At 40.1% G+C, this 26,329-nt stretch overlaps 1 protein-coding gene across 2 annotated transcripts in view; it reads right to left on the minus strand.

Annotated features, from left to right (window-relative positions):
* POLR3B (RNA polymerase III subunit B) overlaps positions 1-26,329 on the minus strand; it is a 102,502-nt gene that overhangs the window by 41,166 nt on the left and 35,007 nt on the right. For both annotated transcript variants that reach the window (XM_039230476.1, XM_039230477.1), the window contains exons 13-19: positions 20,191-20,352; positions 17,265-17,465; positions 15,142-15,304; positions 13,831-13,984; positions 10,783-10,857; positions 9,888-9,986; positions 5,429-5,556 (exon numbers count right to left, since the gene is read on the minus strand). In XM_039230476.1, the coding sequence (XP_039086407.1) occupies positions 5,429-5,556; positions 9,888-9,986; positions 10,783-10,857; positions 13,831-13,984; positions 15,142-15,304; positions 17,265-17,465; positions 20,191-20,352 (982 nt within the window). The remainder of the gene's footprint in view (positions 1-5,428; positions 5,557-9,887; positions 9,987-10,782; positions 10,858-13,830; positions 13,985-15,141; positions 15,305-17,264; positions 17,466-20,190; positions 20,353-26,329) is intronic.

The following is a 26,329-nucleotide window of genomic DNA, read 5'->3' on the forward strand; positions in this document are numbered from 1 at the left end:
GGGCACCGGAGTTGTTTCCAGTTTGGAGCACTTGTGTAAAGCTGCTATGAACGTTCACGCACAAGACTTTGTTCACTTCTCTTGGGCAAATACAGAGCAGTGGGCTTTGGTAAAGTTAACCTAAAAAACTGCTTAAGAATGTCCCAAATATCATGCCATTTTGTGTTCACGCCAGCACCCTTTGTGCTTCTTAGCTGCTCTGCATCCTCAGTGGCACTTAATCTGTCTCTTCCATTTTAGTTGTTCTAATGAGCGTGTGATGATGTTTCAGTTTTATTTACATTTACCCGATGACTGAAAACAATGAACATACGTTCATGAGCTTACTGGTCAATCCTATTACCCTTTGTGAAGTGTCTGGTTTTTGTTTTTGCTATCTTTTAACAGAGTTGTCTGATCATTGAAGACTTCTTTATATGTACCAGATACAAATCCTTTATCAGATATTATACATACACATATTGCAAATTCTTGCTCCCATTTTGTGGATTAAGGTCTTTCAGAGAGCAGAAGTTTACTTTTGAGAAAGTCCAAATTATGTTTTTTCTTTTTCATAGCCTGCACTTCTTGAGCTCTAAGAAATCAGAGGTCATTCAAAGTCATGAAGATTTTTGGGGTGCTTGGGTGGGTCAGTTGGTTAAGTGTCCGACTTTGGCTCAGGTCATGAACTCATGGCTCGTGCATTTGAGCCCCCACATTGGGCTCTGTGCTGACAGCTCAGAGCCTGAAGCCTGGTTCGGATTCTGTGTCTCCCTCTCTCTCTGCCCCTCCCCAGCTCACACTCTGTCCCTCTCACCTTCAAAAATAAACATAAATTAAACGAAATTAAAAAACAAAGTCAAGAATACTTTTGCCTATGTTTCTTTCTATATATTTTATGGGTTTAGCTCCTACATTTTGGGCCACGATCCATTTGTGTTAATTTTTTGTAGGTATGAGGTAGGAGTTGATGTTCACTTATTTCTATACAGATACACATACAGAAATTTTATTTTGTTGAGAAGACTTTCCTTTCCCTGGAATTGTCCTAACACACTCACTGAAAACTGAATGCCCACAAAAGTGTGGGTCTATTTCTGGATTCTTGACTCTGTTCCATTGATCTATTATGTCCACCCATATGTCAATATCATACTATCGTCATTGCTGTGGTTTTAGAGTAAATTTCAAAATCAGGTTGTATAAGCTTTCCAACTTAATTCTTCTTTTCAAAGATTCTTCTCAAAAACCTGCACCTGATTTCTTAAAAACTTTAATGTGCTCAGAGATTCATTCATTTGTTGTTTAAACATTTGTTAAGTACTTACTATACCTATTGACTGGCACTATGCTAGGCACCAAGGATACAGTAATAAATAACACGGACATGGTCTTGTCCTGAAGGTGCTTCTATCCTACAGTCTAGCAGGGCAACCATCTTGATCACGGTCCACAGTGAAGAAGAAAAAGTGAGGAAATAAAATAGTTTCAACTAAGAAGAATTTTAGTAAGTTTTATAGATAGCATAGCATTACACAGAAGATGTATTGTAACCTTTTATAAGTTACTCAACCAAAGTGGGATTCTGTTTCCTTGTCAGAAAAAAGGTATGTATTATATCTGACATGATTATTATGATTAAAAGAACTGCGTATAAATCATCTGAGTGGTCAGTAAGTGGCAACATTCATTAACAACACTATTAATATTGGTAGTAACACAAACATACCTCCCTTGACCCTGCACTATCACCCTTTCTGCCTCCAATGCTAACCCTACAAACTGAACGATGGTTTAATTTTATCTCCATTAAGTATTCATTATTAGCTTTCTAGTCTCGGGAAATGTCATACAATCTTACATCTGAACTACTGACAAGGGTTTAAAAAAAATGTTTTTGAACCAACAGCGAAATTCTAAAATATAACTGTCAGGGATAATTTGGTCAAGACACCTTTTCATTCTGTACCCACCAAATGGATAAAGAATAAATATTGTTAAAAAAAAAAAAAAAAACTAAAGCAAAGTTGAATGAAATGTAGATGATGATGCAGAATGAAACAAAATTTTACGAGGATCTTTGTATATTATGTATTTCTATGATCCCAAAATCTTCTAGGCTACTTCTAAGATGTCCCACTCTACTATAAAATGGGGAATACAAGAGAAGGAGCTATCTGCTTTGGAACAGCATCTATTGAAAACAAAAACAAAAACAGGAGCTGCATTACCTCCTGGGTTTAAAAAAAAAAAAAAAAAAAAAAAAAGTCCCAGCAATGTGGAGGTACAGGAGGGCTGGGAAGAGACTAGGGGAGGTGTGAGATGCATATTCATTAACTGAGCTGATAGTGACTAAAAGATCCTTAACCAGGAGAAAGTGTTACACTAGCAGACTGCCAACTAATGAAATGGGCAGGATATAAGATCGTGGCTCCTGTGGACTGGCGTCTGGTGCCAGGGCATAGGTATGATGCAGCTCCAACCCACAGCCTTCACTTGGGGTGCTGAGTGACCCGGAGACCTCGTCATTTCCACACACATCTACCTGGTTTCTTGCTCTGAGCCTTGTCACAACAGAGCCATATCCACGGAAGGTTAAGTCTTTCTTAGTAGCACAATAAGATGGTGTGTGGAGACCCATACTTTATTAACAACTTAAAGAGGCTTAGGTTTAAGAAACACCTCTGCTGGGGTTTCACGTTGACTAAAGCAAGCTCTCTCTTACGTACAAGGTAGGGCTTTCAGTCTTGTGCTTTGTGCTCGTCTTGCTCTCCTTGGTAGTGACAGAAAAATGACTTTCTCTCATTTTCTCACTCTGTTCACTGGGGACAGGCAGCTGGTAGTGAAAAGTAGACAGCAAATCTTCCAGGTTGGCTAGGATATGTACTGTGTTAATTCTCGGCTACCGTCTTCCACTTTCCAGATGGACTAACAAACAAACAGCACTAAGACATTACTTTAGAACATTCACACAGAACCTCTGAGGTGTATACAGTCTTCAGCAATGGCTCCTACTTAAAATGGGATAGCACGACTTTTAGTTACCAGCAGCTGAGACTGCATGGAATTAAAATGACTCTGAGAAGTCCGACTCAAAGTGCTAGCCTAGGTCTGCTTTACAGACCTGGGTCTCTGCTGTGGGTCTTCTCCCTCTGCTGGCCTTGTTGCTTTTGTGAGTTTTCATCTAGACCTTGCTCGGTACTTCTGCAGCTATTTCAGCGTCCAAAGAGAAACGTGGTCCTGTAATGTGCCAACTTTGAATGTACTTTTATCTTGATGCTTTTCTTCCCAGTCAGGTGTTTTATAATAACAAACAGTAACAAAGGTTTTTTTTTTTTTATTACTTAAGATATTCAGTGGCTTTTGTCTTCCTAGCGTCAGCAGTAACGTCAGAGGATTGTATCCAAGGAGCTAAATGTGCAGGACCCAGGGTCAGAGCAGCTGAATACACCAACCTCAGAAAACACAGACAATGAATTGCAAATGACACTCAAAACAAAACGAGAAAAAAAACCTTCACACAGAAAACTACAAAAGAACTCTACAGACACTGAATTGGCTTTCTGTACACACTGATCCTGCTTAACTGTGTGTGGTAACTAACCAAACGTTGCATATACTCATGGCCACAAAATAAAGGCTTTTTTTTTTTTTTTGTAGGGAGAGGAGTTACAAAAATAAAAATATTATTTCTTTCCTTCAAGTCTCTTTATTTAAAAAAAAAAAAAAAGATTCACCAAGTGGAGATAGATTCGTAGCCCTTTCTGTTTCAATCTTCAAACACAAGCAAAGAGTGGCATTAGCGATGAAGTGATTAGTCTTCCGTTAATTCTGCTGAAGGTTCTACACAAAAGGTGTATTGTTTCAGCCAGGATTCACATCATGAAACAAAATGGTTTGGTAAACCCAATAGAAGTGATAGCCCTTTCATGACACACAAGGTTCAGTACTGTATATTTCAACTTGTTAGCAAGTCACAAGCACAAGCGGGAAATCAGCCTACGTGGCTGCTGAGGATGAATGGGAAAGGCGAAATTGATGAGCCGCGGCTTAGATTTTCCCACTGGGAATTATTCTGAACTGTCCAGGCATTACATCATTCAGGTAAATGGTTGCAGGACAACATGTTTTGCCAACCAAAACGTAATATAAAAACTTGAAAAGAAATATCCACTCTCTATCTGGGATGAGATGTAGGATTCCTTAATTGTCAAGCTACAGTCAGTTGCAGCGTGCTGGTAACGGAGAAGCTAAATGCTCTCTGGTGGTTACCCAAAGGCAATGCCAAAACCTTTCTGTTTTTTGTTATTTTTTTTCACGAAGCTCCTTGTATCATACTTTAAACCAGAAATGACACAACATACTGATGTCACAGACACATATGAAAATAGAACTTATTAAACTTATTAGGAGTTAAAAAACATTTTAAAATAAATTTTAAGAAATATTTCAGAAAAAGTTTATAAACAAAACTTTTTCTTGTTTTGTCCTGGTAGTGTCACCATATCACCTTCAATATAAAACCCAAAGTCCTTAACACATGGCACGTCTCCATGATGCCACCACACCCGTTAGGCCAAACACCCATACCAAGGCACCAAGATCCCCCCTGCAGTGCTTGCTTCTATTTCCATGTCTGTGAAAAATACTCAGGGTCTTTTAAGACTCGGTTCAGTTCTATTCTTTGGAAACAACCTACTCTCCAACCTCAGGTGACTTTTCAGCTCTCATTCCCTAAGATTCCAGCTGTTGGTCCACCCCAGCACTTATCACGTGTCTTAAGTTAGTTGCTCTTGTTGGGCTCTCCTACTAGACTGTGCACTCCTTGAGGCCAGGGCTCTGTCTCACCTCTCCGTGTTCGGGTTCCAGACTCACCGTCTGGTCTACACGTGATGCTCAACAAGTGTTATGGATGGATAGCAGATAAATTAATAGATGCATGGAGGAGAGAGGGGAAAAAAAAATAGAAGAAAACGAATTCAGAAATCGGCATGACACGAACTGATGTTTCAGAAGCTACAGGAGCAAGGGTAAGGATGTAATGGGTTCCACGATGGTCACTCTGACCCTCACTAGCACATTCTAATATACACTGTGCATCTTCGGCTCTCTTCCCTCAACCTTGTGTTTTTCAGCTCTTTCTTCCATTTCTCCTGGTTCACAACTTACACTTTATACAGCTTTTCTCTTCATGTTTACCGCCTTGTCAGTCTGTGACATTTATCATATACCTCCTTGTTTGGTCAAAGTAACAAGTTCAGGGAGGCTTTTTTTTTCTGTTTATGCTTCAGACATGGCAGGACACCTGTAAGCCCCGAAGAGTTCACAGATAACCCTCAGGAATCAGCGATGTCTGACTTAGCCAAACATTTCATAATAGTGAAGTAAGGATTAAGATTTAAGTCTTTTACCCAAGTATTTACAACCAAATTCAAGAAGGAAATCTTACCCATGGCTTGTTTCCCCATGGCACACTGGTATGTGTTTCTTGGGGACTGGTTATGATGAGGATATGGGATGAGGCCAGCACAAACGCCAAGAAGAGTGAAGGGCTCAATCTCCAAGTGGGTGGTATCTCTGTTAATGAAAAATTAGACATCTAAGACACCAAGGGCTAGAATAAAGAGCTCTTAAAGGGTATAAAAATATTATTATCAAGGGCCCAATGGGGGTGCCTGGGTGGCTCAGTCAGTTCAGCATCTGACTCTTGATTTCAGCTCAGGTCATGATCCTGGGATCGTGGGATTGAGCCCTGCATTGGGCTCTGCACTAAACACTGGGCCTGCTTGAGATTCTCTCTCTCTCTCTCTCTCTCTCCCCCCCCCCACCCTGCTCCCCTGCTTGTTCCCTCTCTCTCAAAATAAAAAAAAGTCCCTGAAGAACCTAGATAATAAAATTTAGAAGTTTATATAAATATGTATAAAATTTTATATACAAATATATGTAGTTTATATAAAACCTCAATATTTGCTGCTAGTAAAAATGATAAAAATAAAATAATAAAATGAATTCTTTTCTTGAGTAACAGAAACTTATTACTTATAGAAATACAAGAGAAGGGAGGTAGTACAGAATATCCCTGTAAAAAGTAAAACATTATTACATATTATTGACAATAGCCCTTAAAAACAAATTACTATATTGGGCATATCAAAATGCAATACCAAAAATGTCCACATGGCTGAGTGGGTTGCTTTTCTGCACTTTTCCAACTTGTATCAATGACACAGCTGTATGCCATTTTCAAGAGAAATATATCCCACTGAAGAATAATTACTTTAAGACCTAAGGGGACCAGCACCACAGCCACCAGGTAAGTATGGCTGTTCAGTGCTGGTTCAGTTAGATTAGTATAATTAAGGAACAGAATTTTTGGTTTTAGTTCATTTCAATCACTTTACATTGTAAAAACTCAAATTTAAACAACTCAGTTCAGTTATTCAAAACCTCTGAGTTAGGTCTGTTAACAACTTCCACTAGTGAATCTACTTTTTCAAATGCAAATATTATGAAACCAGGTCAGGTATTTCCAATGAACAATTAGCCTTCGAACTGAGATGTGCATTAAGTGCACACCAGATTTTGAAGACTTAACAGGAAAAAAATATATAAAATCTCAATATTTTTATACTGATTACATGTTGATATGACAATATTTTAAATATACTGGGTCAAATTAAGTTATTATAATTAACTTCACCTGTTTCTTTTTCAGAGTGCTTACTGGAAAACATAGATATATGGGCTTGCATGACATTTTTATTGGACAGCTGAGCTGTAGGTACTGGACACAAAGGAAGACTTTATCTAGTAGGGTTAGAATGTTGGTTACTTTTCTAACATATTTTTGCAAAAATTCCAGTTTTGGCTAAATGATACAGAAGCTCGGGTATTTTAGAGAAAGGGCAGCCAGACTGTTTCTGGGTCTTGCTGAAAGTAACAGACATCACAGCCAAGTCTATGGTCTCTGCTGGTCCTTTGTTCCTTCCTCAAGCATTTCTAAGACACAGTTTTAATCATTTCAATGGTTGGGGCACCTGGGTGGCTCAGTTGGTTAAGCATCTGACTCTTGATTTCAGCTCAGGTCATGATCTCTCAGTTCATGAGTTCGAGCCCCACGTCGAGCTCTGCACTGACAGTGTAGCACCTGCTTGGGATTCTCTCTCTCTGTGCCCCTCCCCTGCTCTCTCCCTCTCTCAAAAAATAAACTATGAAAAAAAAGTCAATGGTTTATAGTACCTGTGAAGATTTCCAAGATAAGCCAACCCACTGTGGAAAATTAGTTGCAATGCACATGGCAAAAGATCTCCCACTTACCCAGTCATTCATTGCTTTTCCCTCCTAATATACATATGAATTAGGTCCCTAGTTTGGTTGGAGAGAATGCTTTGCACGAGGCTCTTGGTTTGAAGGATGCAGTTTTGACCTTATGACCTAGCAGAACCCCAATCCTCTCAGATACGTTAGGCCTTTGTCGACAGAGAGGGAAAGGGCTCTACGTTTTGTTTTGTTTTATTTAAAAGAAAAATTGCTTATAATGACATTTTATGGCTTAGAGTGAGAGTCTGCTTTAAATATACGGTTTTGTTTAAATACTAGCCAATTTGACAATATGGGCCAATTTCTTCACATAAATAAAAACTATACAGATTGAAGCTATATAGAAAATGAAGAAGGTAAAGACCTAATTTTCTTCTTTTTTCCATGACAATATACCTAAGATCATGTAGATTCCAATAATTATTCAAAGTCCAAATGCTCTGATTTTGATTTCTATAGAACAAAAACACTGTTATTCAAGATTATAACCACCATAATCTCCTGTCCTGGACAGGAAGTAGACATTCCATTCAATGTGCATAAGAGCCTTAAATTTAGCTCAAATTAAGATTCAGTAACCTGTTGTTTGCTACAGCAGAAAAATCAGAAAACGGCCTAAATGTTCATCAACAGGTTAAATAAACTGTTTATGTGTAGTCAGACAATGTAATATAAAGAAATTAAATATATCTATATAAACATATGCTGATGTAAAAAATGCCCACAATGATGAAGCTGATAATGATGTTAAGTTTAAAATCAGGTTTAAATTTATAGTATGTTGCCTTGGCCTCATGCACTGTGAGAGACTGTGTAGTTATGCTCGTGTTCACTTAGGAAAAAATCTAAGTACATTAAACCATCAGCACGGATTACATCTGGAGGCTGGGAGTTCAGCGGGATGGGGAGGAAGGCGATTCATTCTTTTTACTTTATGCATGTCTACATTTAAAAAAAGATCGTAAGTATGAATTACAGAATACCAATTTTTTCCTATTTTTAGAATAAAATGAATTTGATGTATGGGTCAGCTTGGTGATTGGGTGGTACTGATACTAATGGCTGCATTCCTTTATAACAGCGAACAGAGAAAAATCCCTGCCTTTGTGAAGCTTCTAGTGGAAAGATAAATAATACAGATAAATCAATACACATTTTATAGATTTTATTTATAAGGTAGTAAGCACCAGAAGAACAAAGCAGTGAAGAGGGGTGTGCACAGAGGAGAGGTGTCTACTGTAAATGGCGTCAGCAGGAAAAAGCGTGGAGAAGGTGACACCCAAGTGAAGACCTGGAGGAGGTGAAAGAGTGAGCCATGCAGGACGTGAGTGTTCCAGGTGAGGGAACAGCCAGTGCCAAGGTACTGAGGCAGAAGCACGCCTACGGGGTGAAGAGGCCGGTGTGGTCAAACAGAGTGAGGGAGGAGTGCGGGGAAAGGATACTGCAGGCACCAGGTGGGGCAGGCACTTGAAGCCTCTGCAAGGACTTCCAGGGGAGAGGGAAAGCCACTGGGGGCCTAAGAAGAGTCGGGAAAAGACCACTCTCATCTATTAATAATAGACTGTGTGGGAGCTAGTGCAAAAGAGTCAGGCGCCTTTTGCAAGTCCCCAGACAGGCGACCAGGCAGCGGCCTGGACTGGCGTGATAGGTGGAGGTGGGGAAAAGAGGTCAGACCCCGGGTATACGTCAGAGGTCGACAGGATGAGCTAAGGCACTGGATGTGGGCACTGAGGAGAGCAGTCAAGGCTGAGTAACAACAAAACGGGTTGCTATCTCCAGGGTTACTACACAACAGTTCTCCTTTATATCCACTCAGTCTCCAAATGAGTATAAAAATAGTACTTTGAGACAGTCATGCCTTTAAGGAATAAAGATTCTGACTGAAAGCATTATTTACTAAATTACAATAAGACAAAAATGGAGTGGTACATTTCATCTAGTGGCAGAAAACAGAAAAGTACTTTCTTGACCGAAGACATAGTTATCAGGTGGCAGTATTAAACTCCTAACGATTTAACAATATAACTGAGAAAATTCCAGTTTCAGGTAAGCAGTACTATCAGTCACGGGCATCAGACAGGAAGTTCTATAAATGTCCTCTAATGTACTCCAAATAGAACAGATGCTTCTAAAAATATCACTATTCTTGAGACACTGTGAACACAGTACCATGTTTTGTTTACACAGCACATAAGTTTAGAGACACCCTTAAAACATATAACGTACGGAACCCCTCGCTGACAAGAATTCAGATGCCCTCTCTAGAAGGGAGAATCCACCTTTAACACAGCCTGATCATCCCTTCGTTCAAATTTGACAGTAATCAAATATCAAAATCAGAGAACAATTCCTTTCAAAAAATAAACACTAAGTGTAAAATGAATAGAAAAGATAATGAAATCTAAAGACCGTGAGCAGTTGTGGGATAGTCCTCCGGTGGGATAGAGGGTGGGCAGTGCTTTACTATAGGACAGTATGCTTCTAACAATGCCTGCTAAGGCGGAACACACAGAAAAGATGAAATGAAAAGAAAGCGCTTTCTATAATCAGAACAGGTTTTAATTACAGCTGTTATGGATCCCACTTACTTATTAATTGTATGTTCATAGAGTGCGATGTTACAGTCATTTTCTTCATTCACATCTAAATATTCAACCAGACTCTCGTGTAAGAAATCTTCAAAATTCCTGGGAAAATATTGGGGACATGCACATTACTAAGCAGTATTTCATGCAGTGTGCTGTCCATGTGATAATGGAGGATACTCGCTTTCACTTACGTCCAAAGCACCTTTCCCTCCCAGGAAGTGTCACTAGATTGGGATGCTCGGGACCTGTTATTCTTGGATGACATGATCACACCACAGAATAAAAACAGTAAAACATCTATGACACTGGTCCATCTGGCCCCCACTTCTGAAAATATCTCCTATGACTTTGAAAAGCTTCTGTGTTGAGAGACCCACTGTGTATAAATCAACACATCCCTCTGTTACTTCAGAGTGTGCTAATTTACACCAACACTCTGTGGTCTTCATGATATAAACTGCTAATGTTTCACAAAGTCTAAGTAAGGTCACATAGAGAAGAATAGGTTTTTAAAAGGCTGATACGTGCAACACCTGGATGGCTTTATCGGGTGAGTGTGTCAGACTTTGGCTGAGGTCATGATCTCTCAGTCCATAAGGTTGAGCCCCACGTTGGGCTCTGTGCTGATAGCTCAGAGTCTGGAGCCTGATTCCGATTCTGTGTGTGTGTCTCTCTCTCTGCCCCTCCTGTGCTCATGCTCTGATCCCCACCCCTCATCCTCTTAAAAAGAAGTAAAGATTAAAAAAAAAAAAAAAAAGGCTGATACATTTAGTAGAGAGGAATTAAGAGACTAAAAATGAAAACATTAACTTTTCTTAAAAGCTCAAACACCATTGCTGATTAAATCATATAAATAAGTATCAAGGAGATTTAAGTTTAGCTTTTGGCCACTTACCTATACCCCTGAGCCAGCTCTTCCATATGCTTATTCGTGACTGCAGGCTTCTCTTTCTTAACAATTATGTACGGCCTGGAATGGAAAAAAAACAAACAGCAAATTCATAGTAGTTCAAAAGAAGAATTAAGTCAGCAAGTAAGTTTACTACAGTAAAATGAAGGAAGCTGGAGACATAGTCAAACTGATGTCTGGACTGCCTGAGGACACCGGGTAGTCTCTGCATGTGTGAGTACACACAGGCCTATTTTCTCTCTCCCACATATAGATACACAGACCCACACACTCCAGCCCATGTGTGTATATGTGCATGTGCACACACATACATACACAGTATTTTCCCCAAGTATCTTAGGAAATACTTGACTTTAAATGAAACGGCAACACAAAAGTGATACTCAGTAAGATTTAAAAATGAAACAAAATCTTTAATGTCTTATTCTTAAAAACTGTGTAGATGCATCAGACCAAAGGCATTTCCTAAGATTTCATAGAGACATATGTGATCTACTACCCAACAAGTTGGCAGGCAGAGAACTGTCACTGAGGACAAAAATGGCATTCTGTAGTGAAGGCCTGATGAACATCAGCTGTTTGGAGTGGCTTCATCCTGGACAGACATCACTGGACTATGTCGGGAGGTTACCTAAAGCTACACGTGAACTGAAAGAGGGGCTACACGTTTGGAGAGAACAAAGCTTTTTAATGAGAGAAAGGGTGTAAGGTGGAGAGAGCTCTTGGTTTCCACGTTCTGGTAGATTAACCTGTAACTGTCAGTGGTGATTTGCCTCCAAGGGCTTCGCCACCACGAGGAGACACTGACACAAAGGATGGCATGCAGCACCGAAACGTCAAGGGCTGTCGCTGTTTGGATAAGCAGCTCTTACAGAGGGGAGCGAGCCACCACCAGACACTTGTGCGCTCTACCCGAAAGTCCAAATAACTACTGCAGGGCTAATGAGCGCTTTTAAACAGTTAAGAAGAAGAGCTGCACAATTACAAAAGGGGAACACAAGTCGCTGAAAAATGAACTGAGTGAGCTTTTCATGGAAATCAACATCACCTCAAAATCCTGGCTTCTGGGGAGGGAAGTGGAGACACTGGCGCCTCATTCGAGGGCTGCCCAGGGCTCAGGCGGAGAGACTCCCGAGTGAGGGCGGGCGCGGGCGCGGGGAGCAAGGCTCACACTTGGCTCCCTCACTTTCTACTCACTCGACAAATAGTGAGTAGACTCTATAAAAGTTTCTTTTAGACTATTTCCTAATATACTGCACGTAAGGAAAGAGAAAACTCCTCAGAGTGACCCAAGAAAATGTTGTAGTTTTCCCCACTCGACGAATATGTTAATAGTGACAAATAAACACCTAACGTGAGCCTGGCACCTACCAGGCACTTACCATACCTTCCATCAGTCAGTTCTCGGGATAACCCTAGGGAGGCATTATTATTATTTACATTTTGTCAGCCAAGGAAAGTAATAAAGTCACAGCCACACAAATCAGTGAGTGGGAAGTCAGTATTCAAACTCAGGTATGTCATCGCCTAGGGTTCTTTGGTTCAAAGAACAGAAACCAATTCTGGCTCATTTAAGCAAAAATGGAACTTACTAAAACAAACAAAAATATTGAAAGGAATTTACTAGAAGGATTAAGAATCCCTAGATAAGTGTTGCCTGGGTGGCTCAGTTGGTTGAGCGTCCAACTCTGGATTTGGCTCAGGTTGAGATCCCAGGGTCATGGGATCAAGCCCCATGTCAAGCTCCACACTGAGCGTGGTGCTTGCTTAAGATATTCTTTCTCTCTCCCCCTTTCTCCCTCTCTGCCCTTCTCTCTGTCCCTCATACTCTAAAATTAGAAAAAATAAATAAAGGTGAAATGCCCAGCCTTACAACAGACCCCAAGGATCCAGAACAGGAGGAGTAAACGCAGTCTCTTGCATGTACTGCTTGCTGTCAGATGAATCAATTCCAACCTCTTCTTCCTTGAGCTGTATTCTCTTTGGGATTCAAATCCTCTGAGGAAAGAGTGTGACTGGTCTACCTGGGTCATGTGCCTGGCCTCTGGCTGAGCAGGAGACGGCACCTGACAGAATGTCCCGAGAAGAGGGAGGAGCAGTCTCCAAAGGAAAATGAGGAAGGTAACTGTAAGAACGTGGATGCTAGACAGACAACGGCAGCCCAGTCTCAGCTGTGACATACCTCCAAGCCCAAGCTCTTCCCACCCCTCCAACCACTGCTGGCTCACTAACCTGTGCCCTAACCCTACCTGAGGTCCACAAAGAACTACAGTAAAACACACAGAGGCTTACGAACAAGGTAACATCCTCAGCTGATGTCCCTGAATATCCCCCAAAGACCAGAAACCCTGTCACAGTCGTCTCTGTACCCCCACCTCCTGGCCAGTACCCATGCAGAACAGGCCCTTAAGATGTGCTGAGTAAGACACCTACTTTCTACTGAGCCTAATGTTACTTCCTCATGCCATTCTTGCCATTCCTCAGCCTTTCTCCTTTCCTCCTACATCCAAGGAACACAACCCCACTCTGCTTTGAAGTTCAGTTCATTGCAACAGAATATACTGGGTAAAAATCAGGATTATTGGAGTCAAATGAATTGTGAGGACTTTCAAGTAAAAAACCGACTCTGCCACCATCTAGCTTTGGGTAAGTTACCTAGTCTTCCTTAAAACTCAGTTCCTCATTGGTTAAATGAAAACAATAATCCAACCTACAGGGCTGAATGCAGTTTTAAACCCTTACACATAGTACATCTACTAAGATACTAAGTAACGGCGAGCTAGCATATTATTAGCATGCTTGGTTGTTATTAGTATTTATTTCTGCCTTTGCCCACACACTGAGCTCTCTGAGGGCAGAGACTGATGCCCATTAATCTTTGAATTCTCAGTACCCAGATGCATATTCATCAGGGGTCTGCTAACTGAATTAAGCTCATCTCAACAATGAAACAGGTTAAAGTAGATTCATAAATACAAACAAGTGTATTTCTTTCAGAAGTAAACTTAAAAAACTCTTTTTAGCAACTTATACCTGCACAGCCTTCCCCCATCAGAGGAAATATAGACACATCGATCTGTGAGATTTGTCGAGATGGAAACAAATTCATTGACATATCCTGCTCTTCGCATCAGTCGAAATGTGTTCACTAGCTTCTTATGGTCCCGAATGACACCTAGGATGTTACCTGAGCAGAAAGAAAAATATTTACAACAGGCACCACAAAAAGATCTATATGGATTTAAAGTATCTACATGATACAGATGATTAGCAGCACCGAGTAATCATTTGAAAATTCTGTTACTGACTCGGGCAGCCGGTCCACAGGCTGCAGGAAAGCAGCACAGCAGAGCAGTTCAGGGCAGCTACGCTCCCTGCCAGATGAAGTAGCAAAAGTTAGCCTCATTTTCCTCCCTGGTCAGCACCATGCTGAGGGCATGAACTCGGGTCTAGACCCCCTGGGTTCAAACACTGGCTCTATCACTTCCAAAGGGTTGATGTGAGGATTATGCGATGTGAACTTGATCCCACATAAAGCACTTGGAGCTCTGCCCAGCACCTAGTAACCGCTCTTCCCGTATTCATCATCTGTGAAATGAGGAGGATGGACGCTGCACCCTGGGTCAGCGTGAGGATGCACACAGGTCCCGGGCGACACTGCAGAGGAAGAGCTCTCTCAGCATCGGCTGCTGGGATGTACTGAACAGCCCTGTTTTGCTTCTCACCTACCCAGACAGTGAAGGACTAAGGCCCCAGAACAGAAGGAAAGGGGAGAAAAGCATGGGAGCTAGGTGGCCAGGATGAGCCTGCAGGGCGTGTGATGGGACAGGTACCCAGACCACCAAATCACAAGGATGAGGCATGCTTGCTGCTGAGGCTCTGGAGGACTCAGAAGGGGATGAAAGAAGCAAGTGGAGCACGAGCAGAAAAGAAAGGAACCTCTCCTGACAGGCTGCTCACAATCCATCACTGAGTGGCTGAACAGAAGTCAACCTGCTGTCAGGGCCGATCTGTTTCTGCAGAAGGTCTCGTATATTTAACTAGAACTTAAAGATGCCATGTTGAGCCTTTTCCACTTTGGCTAAGCGGCAGGTGTGAAAGGGCCGGACGTAGGCAGTCTCGGCAATGTTACCCTTAGCTCTTGCCGTGGGATTCTCTCAGAACCTGATGACCTGGCCGGGGGGGTAAACTGTTTCTGTTACCATCTTTCTACCTTTAAATTAAGGCCCCCCGGGCCCAGAACTGAAGTACATTTGTCCTTTCAATACCTGGGTAATAATGGCTTCTTTCCTACTCCCCACCCAGAGACTGAGCAGGATCAACAGGTCTCCATGATACACTCACCATTGAGAAACACCAGAAACACATTTGGATAAGAGAGCTCTTCCCCACATAGTAAATTCACATCTTCTACTCCCAGGTTACTGGCTAATTTAACAATGGGTCCATCTTCCATGTCAGTTGTGATGTGTGTCATGAGGGCCAAGTTTTTAACCAAACCACATGCCTAAAAAACAAAGGACAGTCATTTCTAAGCATGACCATTAGTAACACAAAGTACTGTTTGTGTCTGAAAATAGCTCACCGCTTTGCTGGTGGCAACATAACGCAGTAGGGGATGCATTAAAAACGTATATAGAGAGGAAGCGCTCAGCACAGTACCACTTAAAATGACAAGTAATGATGGCATCATTAATGCTTCCTCAAAAAAAAACTGATTACAGAAGTTGTTATTCCCAGACAACGGATCATCACAGTCATTAAGAGGATGCTGTGTAAAAACAGTAAAGGATAGGGCGCCTGCGTGACTTAGTGGGCGAAGCATCCAACTCTTGGTTTCAGTGCAGGTCATTATCTCATAGTTCATGAGGTTAAGCCCCACATCAGGCTCTGTGCTGACAGTATGGATGGAGCCTGCTTGGGATTCTCTCTCTCTCTCCCTCTCTCTCTGCCCCTCCCACAGGGTCTTTCTCTCTGTCTCAAAATAAACAAACTTAAAAACAAAACAGTAAAGGGAAACACTGATAGATGTGGGTACATGAAAATATAAAGCTTTTGGCCTGAAATGAGAGAGTCAACAAAGTAAATGCCCAGCACTCTATAAAGCTGCTTGGTCATAAAAGGCAAAGACAAGATGCAAGAACTCTTCCAGATTAGAGATTAAGGAGATGTGGCAACTGAAAGCAGGGTGTGATCCCTGGTCAGCAAAAAGACACTGGTGGGATGAGTGGTAATACTTGAATAAGGTACAGATTCTGTAATCTGTAATCTATTCTATAACCTATAGATTACAATACTGTTATCAATGTTAACTTCATGAGGTTGATAACTGAGCAATCTAGGTGAGGGGTTATGCAAATTCTTTGTACCAATTTTGCAACTTTTGTGTACATCTGAAGATTCTTCAAAAAAGAAATAAAATATTTTTGAATTTTTACACAAACCCCCAAAAAATCTAAGATAAAATATGAACAAGGACATAACACAGCAAATAGAAAAACAAAACAAAACACACTTGCGACATGGGATGTGTAAAGATGGTGTTTTCGATTCTTCAAAACCATCTGCTGTAGTGATGCACAAAACAGGTCCTTCACTAACGTTAGCTGAAGCCATCACTGGAAAATTCAGTGCTCCAAAGCTCAAGAAGTTATGCAAATATGACAAGCTGCATAGTTTTAGTGTGCATTTCTATACGGTTTAAGATAAATTAGGAAACAAATGATAATTTTCTAAAAAAAATCGTAACTCCGCATGGTCTTCTATTTTCACCTCTTCCGAGTCATAACAAATCCCTACACTTTGGAACTTACACCTTTTACATGTCATAAATAACGTGTTTATTCATTCAGCATATATCTAAGGGGCCTCTACCGTGGAAGAGACTCTATGCTAGCAGCTCGTGACAGAATGTGAACCTAATGAGGTTCCTTCCTCTGGAAGTTCACAGTTCACAGCAAACAGAATCGGGGGAAACCAACAACAGTCAGTCTGAGGGAGAAAGGGCCATGACACAGAAATGGGGAGGCTGTGGGGGCACACCTATTTAATCTGCTTGGTTCTGTGCTCCCCGTCAGCTGGCCCCGCAAGCCTGATGCCCACCAAGCACACCTGAGGAAAATAAGGAGCTGTTTAAAAAGAGATTCTCGTGAATAAAGGTGATGGGTCTCCCAATGTCCCCTCACCTTCTTATCCCTTCTTCATTGCATGGTTTGGCTCTTGGAGTAAGCTAAGACAAGCAAGGAAATTGGGACCATGTATCTATTTAGGTGAGGTACTAAATCAAATGCCTCCATAGGTACTGTTTTCAGAACGACACTGAGGTCATCCTGACAGGCTGCGTCAATGTTTTCTCTGACAAAGAGTGACTGAGCTCAACAAAAGGATATGGGGGAACAGGGGCAGAGTCAGAACACCACCAACAGATACTACCCTCTGACACAGCAGAGACTCGTTGGGTCCCTTACCTCTCCTTCAGGAGTGTCTGAAGGACAGAGCATTCCCCACTGAGATGGCTGGAGGGATCGAGGACCACTCACTTTCCTTGTTTTTTCAAATTGAGAAGAGATTCTTGTCATCATGCCCAGCGCAGATATATATGACAAGCGAGACAGCACTTGAGTCACACCCTGGCGGTCCATTTTAAATCTCTTTAGAGACCAATTTCCCTGTAGAGGAAAAAAATAAAATAAAAAGACCACCCCTGATCCGTTTGTATGCTGCCTGAGACTTTTCAGCCACTCTGAGAAGTTCATCACAAGAACTATTTGTGAAATCAGAGCCACGGTGCATATTCAGGAATCAAAGTATCATAATTAAAATGAAAATCTGGCCTGGTCACTCCCTAGGATTTCTCTAGGGATTTAATGAATATCACCTATGTCTAGCAACCAGGCCAGAATGCTGTGATGGATCAGCCTTACCATGTCATAGGAGTTATTGTCTGAAGAACTAATTATATCCTGAGCAAGCCAGTTCCAGCAGAGACTTCCACGGGAAGCAATAAGCTAATTAACAGAACACTAGCAATTTCTACACATATTTTAAGGTAAAAGTAGCTGGAAGTGCAGAGATAATTTCATGTTGGAATGTGCCATTATTTGGATGTCTTCCAAAATTTGTCTTAATTAGAGGAAAATATACCAACAGAAAAGGATCAGAAAAATGACTCCAATAGCAGTTATCAGGGATAATGAATAAACTGTAGGCTTCTTAATCAAGGCTGAAAACTTCATATATATTCATATGAAAAAATATTACGTTTCCTCTGTGGCTGTCATGTCAATCTTAAAATAGATTCATGGGAAACACATCTTGAACATTATTATTTTTTTAAGTCTTCAACGTTAAAGTTAGTTTATCTCCTTTGCATTGAATATACTGCATTACAAGAAGGGATATATTAAATATATCACCTTATAGTTGTATCAAATAAATATATACACTAAATATTCTGAAAGATAATTTAAAGATGAAGGTTAGCAATAAATTTTCAATTCATGCTAACATGAAATAGCAGTAGAAAACAGTATGCGTAGAAAAGTAAAGTAGAAAATGTAAAAAAAAAAATACTGATTCAATAATCTTTCTGATTCAAAAGAAAGGACTACATCTGCTGAATGGTGGGTCTTCATTTTTCTTTTGAGAATCTGATGAAAGCGGTGTCTGTTCTCCTGGGAAAAACATGTTCATGTAGGACCATGAACACAAAATTTTAAAACATTTCACTTACAGGGGGGACTCATGGATCCCAAGCTAAAAACCCTTATGGGAGAAAACCTGCTAGAGTTTCAGAAGGAGATAAGATGATCTGTTTGAATTAAAATATGTGACTCTGGGGGAATTCCCTCACAAGCTAATGTTTAATTGTTATTACAGTAAAGATCACTGCAGAAACCTGAGTTCTTGATAAAAGAGCTAAATTCTAGGAAGAAACTGTGCATTTTACAAAGCAAAGAAACAGAGCAAACACATTTCTTCCACAAGTGAACTTTCTACAATGCTTCATCAGTTAACTCCTTTTCTGCTCTGAATGAGGGTGAACCTAGCAAACGGACTGATGTCCAGAGAGTAGGTGTGAGGAAGGTAAATAAAGATTCCGCACAGAGCTAACATAAGGCAGCAGCTGCTGACAAACGGGAAGTAGATGATGGGGAGTGAAGCCAAGGTGTCCCACAGAGGATGTGTTCTGGACTTCTGCAGGAGTAATACAAGAAGGGAGACGAGAGGAACAGACAAGGAGCCTAAAACTGCTCCTCTGAGAAAACGCATTTGCTGAAAATATTCCATTAACGGTAACACAGGATTTTAGAAGAGAACACAGAAGTTTTTCTGGCCGCCTACAGATTGGGGTACACCTACAACAAGCCTTTTTCAAATAAGCCGGCTTCTCCGGGAGGTAAAGCAGTGTCACTAAGGGGCTGAAGAACTACTCCATAAAGCTATCATGACCTGAAAATCATGGGTCAGAAAGCGAGGAAAAGTAATTCTGACTGACGTGCGTTCAAGTGCTCTTTGGAGGCTTCTCTTCAAATGTCCAGGGAATCTACTTTCACACAAGCTTGGGCCACAAGAGTTTAACGTGCCTAAACAGGCACAAAGGCTCAGCTCGCGTCAAGTTAGATATAGCTGTCACTGCAAAGGCTGTTCACGCAGACCCACTAGCTAGTTTCTAAAGACAAGAACAGCAGCAAGTCTGCCACTAATTCTTTCATTGTTAAGGGAATCAACGTGTTCTAGCACACTATCCTTTTGTCGGGGCAAACTCCCATCTATAAAACTAATTTTATGTCTGGCATACAAAACACAACTAGACTTCATCAGATAGACCTATAGTCGTTAGGCTTTAAGAAAGGGAGCAAAAGACCTATCTGATAACCCTTTATGAACAGCCGGGGCCCTGAATACACAGCAGCTGCCGAGGCCTGAATTCATCACTCACATGAGGAACAGCTGATAGCCCTATGAGGAACATAAACCTACAATGAAATCAAGCATTTTCTATTGCTTTGGACAAAATGCTGCCATTAATAAGCCTACTTGCAATATGTCAGTTTTATTAGAGAAAACAAGGGGAAGAAGTATTCTTTAAAAGAAGGGCTATTCCCAGTTAAACTAAAAGATTTTTCCTCTACGTAAGAATGTCTGGTTTCTTACTGCCTTATAGAAGAGTGACTATAATTTGACAATAAAGTTATACAGTAACAAGATTCCTAGTGATAACACTTAAACTGCGGACTGTCTTTCAAGGTAGAAAATGTGTGATTTATAAACATCTTCTAAATATAAACGTTATTTTTTCACCTAGCTTCCCCAAAGTACTTTTAATTTCCATTCCACGGAACAGAGGTATAAATAAGTTACAAAAGCCTCAACAAACGAATGGAGACTTACTGTGGAAATGGCATTCACCATGCCATTGGTGATCTGGTCCTGACGCATGTGTTTCACAACATCGAACTGGGCAGCTCTTTGCTTAGGAATCACCTGGTCTGCAATCTTCTTCATTTCAGAATTAAATTTTTTGAATAAATCTTCAAAAAGAAGTGATAAAAGCTAAAAAAAAAAAAAAAAGTATATGGTGAACTTTCAAAATGCCTTACTAGTCTGTCTGATAAACTTTAGGACATTATTAAACCATTTTTTAAAAAAAAGATGGAGAAACTGTTAACCAATGAAAAAATATTTTAAATTTCAACTTGATAAATATGTACTTTTCCATGCGCTTTATCACTATGCTAGGCACTGGGAGGAAGAGTAAAAATGATCATGGGATTTCTGCACTCAGATATATTTCATTTAGACCAGTCACTTCCAGACTTTTAGATTTCACTGACCAGTGACCTAAGTTTTAATTTTACAGATAAAGATAATTAAAACCCAAAAGGGAGGTGGGGAGAGAATAATTACCATTAAACAGTCTCACAACACCAAAAAAATGTGGTGCCTTTTGGACCTCTCCTTTATCCCTGGTAAAAATGTAAATTGCTACAACTACTTGGAGGACAGTTTGCCACTAATCTAGTCTTCCCTAAACCCCGCAGTTCCTCCCTAGGTACACTCCCACAGCAGTGCTTCTTGAACTTCTGCATGCATGGTAATCATGCTCAAGGATTGTTAAAACACAAATTGCTGGCCCCACCCCTACAGTTTCTAATTCAATAGGTCCAAGAATTTGCATTTCTAACAAGTTCCCAGGAGATGCCAGAGCTGCTGGTGGGGGAAGGGCATCTTGAGAATCACTGGCCTATAGAAATGTGTACCAGAACAAGAGATATTCACAGCATTATTTGTATGAGCTAAAAACTGAAAGCCATACAAATAATATGTAGACAAACTGAAGCATACTCAAAATAATGGAACACTATAAAGCAATGAAAATGAATAAAAAAAATAACCACAAAGTCATGGCTGGATCCTAAAAGTATAATACTGAGTGAAAGAAGACACACGCAAAATAACATATATATAGTATGATCCCATTTACATAAAGTTCAAAACCAGCAAAACTGAACTAGAATTCGATGGCAAAACTACAGAAAAGCAAGGATGTGAATACCATAAAAATCAGGCTAAGGGTCTTACCTTGGAGGGGGGTGATTTCAATCAAGTATGGATATGTTGGGGGTGGGGAATTTCTAAAGTGTTGAAAATTTTTCAATCTGAGTGCTATTTACAAAAGTGTTTTACAACAACTTATTACACTGAAATTTATGTTTTATGCATGTTTCTGTAATATTTCTCAATAAAAAGGTTATAAAATAATACCCATTTACTCTGATATCATCTCATTTTCAAAAGGACATTTTAACATCAAAAAATGACAGAGCAAATAATCTCAGGAGAAAAATACAAAAAAGTAAATACAGTTTGCTTGATAAAAGTCACACCACCCATCCTTACTCATTCCCCTCTCCAGACCAGTGAAACTGGACCACAGACTCACACCAATCCTCAGACCAGTGGTCTGGGCATAAATCTACATAAGCAGAGAAGGAAGGATGTAAAGGCAGCAGAGACCAAAGTAAAGTCTGAAACACGATGGTTCAGCCAATGCTAGAGAAAAAAAAAATCAAAGTGTTTAATCCCTTACCTAAGATTATTGGAAAACAGGATTAATGAATGATTTCATGAAACAGATGAATAGCAGAGGTGGAAGGAAAGCTAGGATTAGGAGGGAGTGGAGAGCTTAAGAAAGATTTGCAAATTCCACATCCAGTAGGATGTAGAAAGCCACAAGACAACATCCTTTCCACTCTAATAACAAAAAGAGATAAATCAACTACAGAATCATACATTTCCGGGGTCCAACAGAGAGGTAAGGCTGCAAGGTATCCAGATGAGCTGAATACAAAGGGTGACAGTCTCTCCAAAGACAGATGGGACACATGACAGAGATGTCTGCCATAGAAGAAATCAGTCAAAATTTTAAGGACTTCCAACAAGCCAAATGTGGGCTACCATGGAAGCTTAGACTCTTTCAGAGCCTCAGACACAAGAGGATCTGTACTCACAAGTTCTTTGCCGTGGAGTGCTCATGGAAGACTGAAGTAAAGCAAAAGACCAGAGAAAGACTCCTTCATTGGAACAAGCAATAAAATCCAATTTCCCTGGACTTTCTCTCACATGAAGCAAAATCTTTAAGTCACTGGTGAAGAGTCAGGAAACTCTCCGGCCAATAGTTCCATGCAAAGGGACAGAAGCAAAAGCCATCCGTCCCTAACAGTGGAGAGGAAAGCAACCCTGGTCCCACCATAAGCCTTGCATCTGGTGACAAGCAACAGCAGTCTACCGCTGGAGGAAGGCCTGTAAACCCTCTGGTCACCAATTCCAGGAAAAGGTACAAGGCCAGAGGAAAGAGGAAGAGAAGCCAAACCATCTTTCCCTGGGAGAAGAGTAGGAAACATGCCTAGGTCAAGGATTCTGTACTCATACAGGGCAGGGGCCAGATACCACTGGGAAGGACAGGAAACTGAGAGCTTTGCTTTATAAAATTGGGGAATAGGAAAGAATGCCCATTCTTATCACTCCTATTTAACACTGTATTGGCAGTACCATTCAGTGCAGTAGGGCAAGAAAAAAAAATGTAAGTGTTGGAAAGGAAAACTGTTATTACTTATAGATACTACTTATATCCACATAAAAAAAAAAAATCCCAGAGTCTTAAAAAAAAAAAAAAAAAACCAACCCTACTACAACCAGTGAGTTTACCAAGTTTGGAAGATACAAAGTCAGTATACAAAAAGTTGAGTCATTAAAGAGAATCTCAATAGCAGAGATATACTATGTTCGTGGATTAGAAGACTCTGTATAGATGTTGATTCTCCCCCAAATCTACAAATTCAAATGCAACCTCAATAAAAAAAAAAACTAGCAGACTTTTATTTTTTAATGGAGACAGTAATTCTAACATTTAGGTTAAAATTTCTAAGTTTATGATGATAGAAAAAAACCCAAAAACCCTTTATCTGGGGAGATAACTAGAAAGCTAAATCAATATTCTGTAAACTAGCTAAAAAAAAAAAATCTAGCAAGCATTTATTCTGCATTTTCCATATAAATTATGTCTCAGGGTATCCAAAGAGATGATAATGAAAAGTATTTTTTATTGAAAAATTCTAGCTAAAAAAAGCAGAAAGAGTATCACTAGTTTGCATGCCCTAATTAAACAATGGATAATTAAATAGATCATCATCAGCTGTTCAATAAAACCATCAGGAGAAAAGTTGATTGTGTACTTCACAAATGAATCAGGGTCCCAAATACTGGATATTTCCTTGGACTTTCTCTCACATGAGAGAAAGATCCCAATGATCAATTCTCGTGACACCATGGGATCAAATTTTCAGTGATCAATGCTCATGGCACCAAATATAGATACAACTAGTCATATTCTTCCAGATAGGATATAACAGCAAACTGTACAATGGCATTTTTTTTCCTTTACAGAGAAAGAAAAAAGCTTGATGTCTTTGTAATCTAAGTGACCTAAAAAAAACATTAAAGTAACGTCATGGGGGCATTATATAGACATTATTTACTGAATAATGGTTGATTATTAAGAATTACTTAAGTCAGAGAGTGGCTCTGAGGGTGTTGATTTTATTTGGACCCTTCAAAACTTATATTTATGTAACATTTTAATTTTTATTTTCATGTTAAAAATTACATAATAAAAAATATATGATATTAAGCCATGGTAACTATCTGAAATAGTATAACCACAGAAACCAGGTCAATGGGATGTAATAGGAAGTCATAAGAACAGACATGGATGGCTCTGTTTCCAGAATTGGTAGAGAAGCTCCTATCAGATAAGACTCACCTGCTGATAACAGTTATAAAATCTGGACAAAATATTAAAACTATCTGAGGTCATTGGAGGCTGTCTAAAAACAGGCAGAAACTGGAGGAAAGCCAACATGTCTCAAAAGTGAATGGCACTGGGTGCATTTCCCATTTTTAAAGCTTTTCAACTAAGGGGAGTCCACATTGGTAAAAAGGGTACAAGTTACACTGAGAAGTCAAAACTCAGAGACCCAGTCTTGCTGGATTGAAAACCCAGAGGAAAAAGATCTGAGCTACCACAATAGCTGGAAAGGGGAAAAATCACAGAACCACAGGGAGGAAACCCCCGATCATGTATGTCAACTGAGCCTCAATCTCTGGGTGACCCTAGAACTACACATTGAGAAGTGTGGCCCAAGTCCTCCCCCTGCCCCAAATCTGGGTGGAGGTTGAAACTGCTTTTTCCAATAAAGCATAAATAAAGTCTTCAGACCGAGCTGAAGACTACGGTCATTAAGGCTGCACCGGTTCTGTTCTGTTCACAGGAAACATTTGTTTTGAGCCCTGAGCCACTCAGATGCCACAACACTGGAAAGGTCAGGTGTTAGCCAAGACCGTCTTCCAGCCCTTCCCACACCCTTTAGCAGAATACCACCAACTGACCTCCATCAACGCCATGCAAAACAGAAGAGTCAAACAGCTAAATCCTGCCTGAATTCCTCACCCATAGAATTGTGAGGTGTAATGAAATGGTTGTTAATTTAAGCCACCGTTTTGGGAGAGGATGCAACACAGCAACAGATAACCAGAATGCCATCTATAAAAAGTTCCCGAAACTAAACAGGTGGCTCACTACAAATAAACAGCAGATACACTTCTTCAATAATCAAATATAATAGATATTACAAACACTTAAGTTCCTCTGTACAATTAATTGCGCTAGTCCCCGCCCCCCCCCTTTGGTAGGCATTTTTTTCCCTTTACAGAGAAAGAAAAAAGCTTGATGTCTTTGTAATCTAAGTGACCTAAAAAAAAAAAACATTAAAGTAACATCATGGGGGCATTATTTACTGAAAGGAGAACTCTAAACTCAGCGAAACCATGTAAGCTAAAGATTATCTAAGTTCCATACTGACTATATTCTTGAATGTTTATAATCCATAGGTAGGTTCTAGAAGAAGCTTTTGAAGAAGATATTCAAAGCAAATGAGTTTTCTCCTCGAGCTACTTACTACTGAGGAATTTCCAAAGTGGAATGTGATTTTATACTTTTCTCCTTTAAGTTACGATATGTCCTTTCACTTTTTTACTAAAATCAACTTTGTAGAGAGAAAAGCCAGGCCCTTGGACTTGAATGTACCAGGTCAGAAGTGTTCTAAAAAGAAAACTTCCTCCTCTGAGAGCTTAATCCTTTCTTCCACTCAGACCCAGCAGCTTCACTCATGGAAAGAATATGGGAATGGAAGCAGGTGCAGAGGGGTGAACGGGATGAAGAGGCCCATTGCAGAAACTTCCTGTGGAAACTGGCAAAAGGAACTTGAATAAGCCTCCTGAACAGAAGCAAATGCCCTTAACCTAAACCACAAAGGCTCAGCTCTATTTTAATTAGTCCTTTACACTTAGACTTTTGTGTCTCAAATTATGACAAAGTTTCTTAGATCCCAGCTGAATTTGCCGTAGCCCCCCAATTCAAACGCAAGGAAACGCCTCTCGTCCCAAACAAGTATAACGTAAGAACACACTCCACAGAACTACTGCCTCATTAAATCTCTCCACCTCTAGATTTTCGGTTTAAGAGAAATCACGTTCTCCAATTCACAGGGCAGTAGGAAACTACAAGGCCAAGTCACACAATAAACCACATTATTTAGGTCAAGAGTAAAATGATTAAAAGAGATGAAACGGTGATAATATTCAACACCTTTCACGGCTAGTATTAGGCTTTCCAGCCAAATTGCGACACGAACACTAAGGAGCAAATTATATTTAAGGAAAAAATGCTGACAGCTCATCAATTGATTTTCAATGAAAATGCTAAAAAAAAATTAATAAAGAAGTTAAGCTGCTGAAATACAGTTTCACCAATTAGCTTAATGTCAGAGAATTCTAATTAGGTGCCTTGAGATTGCTATTTAGTGTTAAGCCTTCAGAGTGCCAAATTCTCCTTTTCACACAAACTGGTTGCAAAATTAAAGACATTAGGCAGCCTTAATTACATTATCAGAACAGCTGGGATTAGGCAATC

This window comes from Hyaena hyaena, unplaced genomic scaffold (assembly GCF_003009895.1).
Source record: "Hyaena hyaena isolate Hyena2069 unplaced genomic scaffold, ASM300989v1 scaffold_46, whole genome shotgun sequence".
NCBI lineage: Eukaryota > Metazoa > Chordata > Mammalia > Carnivora > Hyaenidae > Hyaena > Hyaena hyaena.